The sequence below is a fragment of the Ursus americanus genome, chromosome 21, assembly GCF_024610735.1.
Source record: "Ursus americanus isolate L20-20 chromosome 21, mUrsAme1.1.p, whole genome shotgun sequence".
Taxonomy (NCBI): Eukaryota; Metazoa; Chordata; class Mammalia; order Carnivora; family Ursidae; genus Ursus; species Ursus americanus.
This window is the reverse complement of record NC_142147.1, coordinates 1,096,480-1,105,002: the sequence shown is the minus strand read 5'-3', so window position 1 is coordinate 1,105,002 and position 8,523 is coordinate 1,096,480. Positions and strand designations below refer to the sequence as shown.

At 60.4% G+C, this 8,523-nt stretch overlaps 1 protein-coding gene across 1 annotated transcript; it reads right to left on the bottom strand.

Annotated features, from left to right (window-relative positions):
• Window positions 1–265: 265 nt before the first annotated feature.
• On the bottom strand, window positions 266–8,445 carry SNAI3 (snail family transcriptional repressor 3). The gene is made up of 3 exons (XM_045772835.2): window positions 8,312–8,445; window positions 4,837–5,454; window positions 266–3,044 (listed from the first exon to the last, which is right to left on the bottom strand). Exons 1-3 carry the CDS (start codon window positions 8,385–8,387, stop codon window positions 2,863–2,865), a joined length of 876 nt encoding a protein of 291 aa, XP_045628791.1. The 5' UTR covers window positions 8,388–8,445; the 3' UTR covers window positions 266–2,862.
• Between the last annotated feature and the right edge of the window lie 78 nt (window positions 8,446–8,523).

Here is an 8,523-nt window from a genome sequence, read left to right as displayed (position 1 = left end):
GGGGCTCCAGAAAGCCAACTTTTAAATGGGTGTCCCAGGTGAATTCTGATGACAGGCAAAGTGACAAGGAAAGGCAAGGGGGTGGGGAGGGGGGAGCTGCCATCCCTGCATGGGCCAGGCGGTGTGGCCTCCCCATGTTCTGACCACAGCCAACTCGCTCCTGGTGGGCCGTCTCCCCCATTCGTCCTCCGTCGGTTCCCCGGCAGGTGCTCAGGCCTTTCTTGACCCCCTCTGCCAAGCCAGCGTCCACTGCCCTGCCCTCTGCCAGTCCAGATATAAATATAAGAGCATTTTCCATGGGCCGGCACAGAAGGGCAAGCATTCGACTTTATTTTAGGGCCGCGAAATTCCCTCCCTTCATACCCAACAGGTGCATCGCCTCATTTAGACATCAGGGCCCAGAAATAGAACACAATCTACCATATACCTTCCTTCAGGCATCTGGATGCTATTAAAAAAAAAAAAAAAAAAAGGCCTTCTGTGAGATGGCGGGAGATAGGCCTGATCGCTGGCTTGACCCACTCAACAGCGGAGCCCAGCACTCTGGGAGACTGCTGGGAGGGAGGGCTGCCCTGTGAGCATGGGGCCTCTGCTCCGGACGATGGACGGGAGATGGGAACAGGCACAGGAAGTTTTCCAGTAAATCCGTCCATTACGTCAACTGTGCCCCCCCCACCCCCGAACCTTTGTGGACTGAGCGGACAGAGGAGTCAAGCATGGGGGCTTCCCAGGTGTCTCTTGGCAAACTCTGTGTTCACATCAGATGTTGGGGATGGATGGTGTTGAAATCCTGACCCCCAGGACCTCAGAATGTGGCCCTATTTGGAACCAGTGTCTTTGGAGGTGACCAAGTTAAGATGAGGTCATCGGGGTGGGTCCTGACCCAGGATGCCTGGTGTCCTCACAAAAAGGGGGAATTTGGACACAGAGACGGACACGCAGGCAGGAAGAAGCCGAGTGAGGTGGAGGCAAAGATGGGCAATGGGTCCACCAGCCGAGGAACATTGAAGATGCCAGCGAGCCCGCAGGAGCCGAGAGAGGGGCCCCAGAAGGAACTAGCCGTGCCGGCTCCTCGGTCTCGGACTTCTGGCCTCCAGACGGTGGGAGAGTCGATCTCTGTGGCGTAAGCCGCCAGGTGTGTGGGACTTGGTTTTGGCAGCCCCAGCAAACTGATACAGAGCTAAGCCTCCAGCTCACACGATCTGTCCCTCAAGGGGTGGCTGATCCCTGCGGAGGGAAGGCAGCAGTGCAGGCCTGGGGATGTGAGCGAGGCTCTCCCAGAGGGCATCTTCGTTCCACCTGCAGATACGGTTTGGTGCATCCTGGAGCCGTGGCCTCCTGGGTGGCCAGTTTCATCCAGGTCACCCTTGGTCCAGAAAAGCCCAATATTGCGGTCAAGTTTCCTCTGGGATGTCCCCAAGGCTCCTCCAATGGCCATCATCAAACCAGCCCCGCAGGAGCCTCTGGTGGGTTCTACAGGTGCCGCATGGCCCAGCGTGGGCCTGGTGAATGCTGCTTAGCAGGTCCACGTGGCCTGGGGCTGAGACGGGGGCCTCTGCTGCTTGCCCTATGGCCCCGTTTGGGGCCAGGACCAAGGTGCCTGAGTTTGTCCCTCAGCCTGGGCCAGAAGTGGAGTTGCTGACAGCAGGCCAGCTCTCCTGCAGAGAGGAGCAGGTGTCCCCTCCGGGTGTCGAGAACTCAATCAGTCCCTGCTAGACGCAGGCCGCCCTCCAGGGGCCAGCCGCAGACGCTAAGACGCACTGGCAAGAGGGAGGACCAGCCCAGCAGGTGACCGCCCGGCGGTCTGGGGATGGGAAGAGGCCGTCTCGTGGGGGCAGGAGGCTGGGGAGGGGTCTCCTGTTGGCATCTGAGCCAGTTTGGGAGGTGTGTCTTGGTCAGTGCCAAGGTCTGCTGCTCTCTCAGCTGGTGGACACCTGTGGCCTCAGGAGAGGGCAGGCAGGGGGAGGTGACGGTGCCACAGACGGCCACAGACACAGCCCCTGGGCGACGCGGTGGGCTCAGTAGAGACATGTGCAGACCCAGGACTAGACTGTCTTCTGAGCACCCTGCCAACGCAGGCACACGCAGCCCACGGCTGCCTCTTCCTTGGGCCTTGCTTTCCCCAGCTCTGCTTTCACACCCTCACCCTAGCATGTCCATGCCCCGTGGCTGCTCTCCATCCCTGTTTAATGCTGTTGCATTTCTGGTCTCTTTCTTCAGAAACACAGTGCCTCTGCTCACCTGCTTGCAGTCTCGTCACCTGCCTCCCACCAGCCCTGCTGTCCGTTCCTACACGTCACGGCTCCATGCCCTCACCATCACCTCCCCTACCCCCCATGGCCAGAGGCCCAAATTACACAGGCATCTGCAGCCTCTAGAGGATTGCTTCGTGTTCAGCCCCTGCCATAGACTCAGAGCCTCAGAGGATATGACAGCCAGGGCTGTAGGGCTCCTCACTGCCCTGTGGTCATCGTGGGGTCCTAGTTCCATCCCCAGGACCGCCTGGTGAGGCAAGCAGGGGAGTGGGTGTGCATGCACCTGTGACGTGACTTGGCTTGGCCCAGAGTCCAGACCAAAGGCAGGTGGATGTGAGCCATGAGGCAGTTCTGCCCACGAAGGCCAGGTGAATGGTAGGAGCTGTCAATGCTGGCGGCCATCCCCACCAGCCTTCAACTGTGGGAGAACAGATCCAGAAACCAGAGCAAGTCAAACACAGGACGGTGGCTCACGGTTCGGTGACAGTGTCTGGTTCTGGACGGAGGCGGGCGGCGGCGGTCAGGGAGAGGGTGAGCGTGGGGCCAGGCAGCCATCAGCTCCTGGGGTGATGTCCTGTGCCTCCTCCCTGCCCCAAGGCGGCCCTCCTCAGGGGCCGGGGCAGCAGCCGGACTCCTCGTGACGTGCCAGGAGCGACATGCGGGAGAAGGTCTTGGCACAGTTCTTGCACTGGTACTTCTTGGTGTCGGAGTGCGTTTGCAGGTGGGCCCGGAGATTGGAGCGGTCAGCGAAGGCCCTGCTGCAGTGCGAGCAGGTGTAGGGCTTCTCGCCTGGGGGAGGAAGAGGAGCGCTGGGTCAGTGTCCCTGCTGGGTCACAGGAGCTGGCCCCAGGGGCATGGGTCCCTGTTTATAAATAAACAAGCCCCAGGGCACCTGGGTGGCTCCGCTGGTGAGCGTCAGACTCTGGGTTTCGGCTCAGGTCATGGGCTCAGGGTCGTGAGATGGAGCCCCGCGTCAGGCTTCGCACTCAGCGGGGAGTGTTCTTGAGCTTCTCCCTCTCCCTCTGCTCCTCCCCAAATAAATAAAATCTCTTAAATAAAAAATGAAGAAGCCCCTCCACCTCCCCCCAATTCTCATGGCAGTTCTAGCGTATGTATCCTCCCTCAGCCACCTTCCCCAGGAGATACATAAAGGGGGCCTCAGCACCTGCTCAGGAGGAGACCCCGGGACCAACAGGTCCACATACATAGTCGAGGTCAGAGCCGCTTGGGAACAGCATGGAATGTCACATCTGGGCAGGACTGCAGCATCTCAAGCCCTTTCTAAGAGGAAAGATCTGGCATCGGTCTTTGCTGGATCTTTGTCTGCTTCTGCCAGAGCCCTCCTGGGGCGCTTTGCCCAGATCTGCCCCTGAGAAGCACTGGGGGCCTTCCCGCCCGTGGAGGGACAGGGTGGCAGACGGCGGGGCTCCTGCAGAGTCGGCCGTGAAGGCGGGCTGGAAGGAGTGCGCCCCCACCCTTGCAACGGGAGCAGGCATTCAGGAGCGGCTTAAGAACCTTGTGTCCTCTGGAACACCTCCAGTCAGGGCAAACGGGGATTTGGACAAAGTCCTGTTGGGAGCTGGGCCCCCGGGGCGACCCTAACAAATGTAAGAGGACCGTTGGGGATCATCTGTTCTCTACCTGTGTGGAGGGACTCCCAGTCCTCCACCCTGCAGCATCCTGAGAGGCACCCGCCTGCAGTCCCCACGGGCCCCAGAGCATCTCATCCCTGCCGCCCAAAGCCCGTGCACCCTCCCAGCCAGGTCAGCCTCCTGCGGGGCCTCCCGCCCTCGGGGCTCCCAAACCAAGCGCACTGAGCCCCTGAGGGTGTGGGGCGGGGGGGCACTCGGGGACATCTTTGGGGTGGAGCTGAGGAAAACCGAATGGAATTTCAGCCCAGAGAACGGCTCCTCCAAAACCCTTCTTTCTGTCGTCCGTGCCCTTCAGTCTGCGTGACCCCCATGCTTGCCACCCGCCTTCTCCGTCCCCTGTTCCTACTGCTCCAGAGTTCCAGAAGGCCGTGGAAGGTGACAAGTCAGACCCGCCGAAGCCCAGTGCCTCCTGTGCTTTGCCAGGTGTTGTGGGTCGAATTGTGTGTCTCAAAACAGACGTGTGTGCGTCGTAACGCCCGGTGCCTGTGGATGTGACCTGACTTGGAGCACAGGGCCCCTGCAGATGTGACCGGTGAAGGTGGGGTCACCCTGGGGTATGTGGGCCCTGGTCCAGTATGACTGGTGTCCTTTCAACAGAGGGAAATATGGACGCAAACACAGGGGAGAGGCCACGTAAGGACAGGGGCAAGGATGAGGGACTTGGCCATGGCTGGAGGAGGCAGGAAGGACCCTCCCCTGGAGCCTCCGCCGGGGGCATGGCCCCACCTACCCCGTTTCCAGATTCTGGCCTCCAGGAGAGGGCGAGGCCGTTTTTGATGTTTGAGCCTCTGGTCTGTGGGGCTTTGGAAACCAAGATGCAGGGAAGCAGAAGCACGTCCACCCGCCTGTTTATAAACGCGCCCCTCCCTTCCTCTCTGAGGGCCTGCCCCCCCCCCGCCCCCGCCCGCCGGCCCCTCCTGCGGACCCACCTGTGTGGGTGCGGATGTGGCCCTGGAGCAGCCAGGGCCTGGAGAAGGCCTTGCCGCAGATGGCGCAGGGGCAGGGCAGCGTGTGCGTGCGGATGTGCATCTTGAGGGCGCCCAGGCTGCCGTACTCCTTGTCGCAGTGTTTGCAGGAGAAGCAGCGCGGCGCCCGCAGCTGGCAGTGCAGCTCGCGGTGCCTGGCCAGCCCGGCCAGCGTGTGGTAAGGCTTGCGGCAGTGTGAGCACTGGAAGCCGCCGGGGCCGCGGGGGGCCCTCGCTGCGCCGGGCAGTCTGTCTGCAGCATGGTCCCCCGCTGGGCCCGGGATTGGGGGCCACCGTATGGGCAGCCCCAGCAGCGGGGGCAGGTTGAGCTGGTTCAGGCTGTCTTTGAGGGGCACGCTGGGGGCCCGGCCGGCCCAAAGGTGCACAGGGCCGACTTGCAGGGGGTCTGGCCCAGAGGCCCCCCACGCTTCCTCGTGGCAGGGAAGGGGCAGGGAAATGCGGGCGATGACGGAGTTGCGGTCCCAGGGCCAGGGAGGGTCACCAGGTGTGGAAGAGGCCGGTTTATCTGGGAGGAGGGTGGGCACCACCAGCCCCCTGCAGGCAGAACAGGCGCCATTGATTTCTAGAAGGGAGGACGGAGAGAGAAGGTACAGGTGAGCACCAGCCCCGACACTCTGTCCTCAGACTTGCCCTGCTTGGTCCTACCACAAGCCTCTTCTAGGTCCTCAGCAGTTCTGCGTGAAGGGAAAGGGCTGACGAAACAGGGAGTCAGCTCAGGACTTGACCACAGGGTCTACGGGACAGATCTCAGTGCTCTAAACGGAAGAGAAACGCCGTACAGGCTCCCAGAGCAGCCCTCACGGGGCCGAGGGAGGCTCCCCCACTGCCCAGGCCTCTCTGACCCCCGTCCCACCTCAGGGCCAGCTCAGAGCCGTGGCGCCGGGCTCCTACACAGCACTAATTCAGAACCAATACCTGGCGGTCGGCCACGGTGTGGAAGACAACTAATTAGCCTTTGGTCACCCCCGGTCACCCCGACCCATGGTGATGGAGGTGCACACAGCCTCCTGCCAATGCTGCTGGGGCGACAGCTGGCCTCAGTGGTACCACAACGGCCTCCAGGGCCAGCTCGTCCCCTGCTGCTGCTCCCACACTTGTGAGCATGCCCATGACTGACCAGATGAGAGCCCAGCGGCCCCCAGAGTAAACAGGTGAGCAGGGAGTTTCGTTCCGCATTCCCCCCAAGCCCAAATCTCCAAACAGACCCCAACCCCCTGTCTTACTCCAGATGTGTGGAAATAAATCTCTGGCCCCATTTCTACCTTCATGCCAAGGCTTTGGGATGTCCCACAGATTGGAAGAAAATATTTGGAAATCACATATCAGATAAGTAGCATCCAGAATATAGGAAGAACACTTGCAACTCAACAATGAAAAGACAAATAATGCAATTTTAAAATGGGTCAAGGATCTGAATACACATTTCTCCAAACAAGATGCACAAATGGCTGGGTGCCTGGCTGGCTCAGTTTGTAGATGACGTGACTCTTATTCTGAGGGTTGTGAGTTCAAGCCCCACGTTGGGCGTAGAGATTACTTAAAAAAAAGCGAGAGATACAAATGGCTAACATGCACAGGAAAAGATACTTGCTACGATTTAGCCATCAAGGAAACGCAAATTAAAGCCACAATGAAGTACCACGTCATGCCCACCAGGATGGCTAGAATGAAAAATAGCCAATTACAAGTGTCAGTGAGGATGTAGAGAAATGGGGACCTTTAAGGAAGGGTCCCAACCTCCACTCTGTCCTTACCTCACTCCTAAATCCCCTAATTATAAAATAGCACACCACATTTCTGTCTTCCCAGAAGGAGGGAGTAGCAGTGGCAAGCTGAGACAAAGGCCCAGGAAGTTCTGGGAAGACAGCACTGGGATGCCCAGAGAGCCTAAGACCCCACAGAAGCGCCACAAGGGGCCTTTCTACGGGGAAAAAGCCACCTTTCTTAAGTCTCTGGGACGCAGCCGCCACCCTGGCCCCAGGCATCGCCAGAGCCAAACCCTGTCTTGGGGGCGCCCCAGGGGGAGGGCAGGGGAGCGAAGCAGCCATGCTGGTGGTGCTGCCCAGCGCTTCTGGTCCTTTAAATGCCTCCCCACACCCTCTGGTCCTGGGACTCAAATTCCTGGGAGAAGAGACTTTCAAGTTCCCTCTGGTTTCAGATGTTCCCTGGGGGGAGCCTGAAAAGGCCCTTCTTTAAAATGAGAGAGTGAGGGGCCCCAGACAACATTCTGGCAGGAAGAGGCTCACAGTGGTCACCTAGCTCTCCACAGGCAGGGGAGGGGGAGTGACAGCGAGGAGGAGGGGGGAGGACGACGGGAGACGGCTGAGCCTCTGATACTGGACGCTGGCTGCCCTGGTCTGCACAGTCTGCACAGTCTGCACGCTCAAAGGGTAAAGCGGGGTGCACTGTAAGGCTGGGCTCTAAACAACAGGTTTGAAACGTTAACAACTATGACCCATGCCAATTCCATTTTCTGTCGTATATACACACATATATCTAAAACAGAAGTTTCATTTACTTGAGCCCTGCACTCTGATGGTTTCTGTTCTATTTCATTTTATGAAACTGTTGGTGGTGACTCATTAAATTGATTTCAAAATGCAGAGTTCAGGAGCCGGTCCCAAAAGGCACCCCCTGGCGGCAGTGGCCCCAGGATGGATCAGTGAGGCGCCCCCCCACTCCTGGGCCTCCTCAGTGTCCCTCCTTCTCTCTCCCCCTGAGTCACCAAGCAGTTTCCCCAGGGCTGCTGAGCTGTGGGGAATGGCTCTGATCACTCTAGAGAGCCCTTTGTCCTGGGACCTTCTCGTGTCCCTATGCCTAGCGGGGAGTGGGGATCCATGGACAGTCCTGGGTGCTGGATGTGTGTATCCCCACTGAGCCACCCTGGGGGTTGGGGGAAGGGCTGCAGCCACTCAGCGCCCCCCAGCCTGCCCTGAGGAACCGTCACTGGGGTGAGGGGAGGCCCAGGTAAGGTGACCTATGGGAGGGGCAAGGAAGCATTGGAAGGGCCTGGAGGAACAGTACAGGAGCCGGGCCTTGGGATACAGAGCCCATGGGTCACTCTTCTGGTCTCCTCTGGATGCCCTGGGGGAGCACTTGGACAGCAGCCCCAAGTCTCCTCGCATTTCCCTGGGACCCCACCCAAACCCCCGCGCCAGGAATATGGCTCCGGGGCTCCCTCAGCTGGCATGGGTTCACCAGGCCACAGGGGGAGAGCCCCAAAGTGACTGGGGGCCTAGAAACTTCTCTAAGTGGGGAGAGAATCCGCGCCTGCTCAGCCCGACGCGGGGCCGAGGCCCCCGAAGCGGACGAGGCGCCCGCAGGCCACCCACCCCCGGGGTCTCACGCCCGCTCTGCCCGCGAGGTAACTCCTTTCCTCCCACCTGGGACGGGAGCCGGAGGAGCCCGGCAGCCCCTACCTCTCTGCGTCTCCAGCTGCCTGTAGTTGGGGACCCTGTGGCTGGAGTGCGTTTTCACCAGGAAGGAGCGCGGCATGGTCCCCCTGCGAACGCGGGTCCCCCTGCGCGTCCCCCCGGCGCCCGCGGGCAGCGCTGCAGGCAGGTGGCGGGAGGGCTGGTTCATTAGCATAGCGCTCCGCCTGGGCCAACCAGCGCAAGGCGCGGCCGGGGCG

What these genes read in the sequence shown, in the direction of transcription:
- SNAI3 (XM_045772835.2), bottom strand. Translation starts at nt 8,387, where the DNA reads ATGCCGCGCTCCTTCCTGGTGAAAACGCACTCCAGCCACAGGGTCCCC. An exon ending in GCAGCTGGAGACGCAGAGAG is followed by an intron (nt 5,455 to 8,311) that starts GTAGGGGCTGCC and finishes CCTCCCTTCTAG; the next exon opens with AAATCAATGGCGCCTGTTCT. An exon ending in CCACATCCGCACCCACACAG is followed by an intron (nt 3,045 to 4,836) that starts GTGGGTCCGCAG and finishes TTCCTCCCCCAG; the next exon opens with GCGAGAAGCCCTACACCTGC.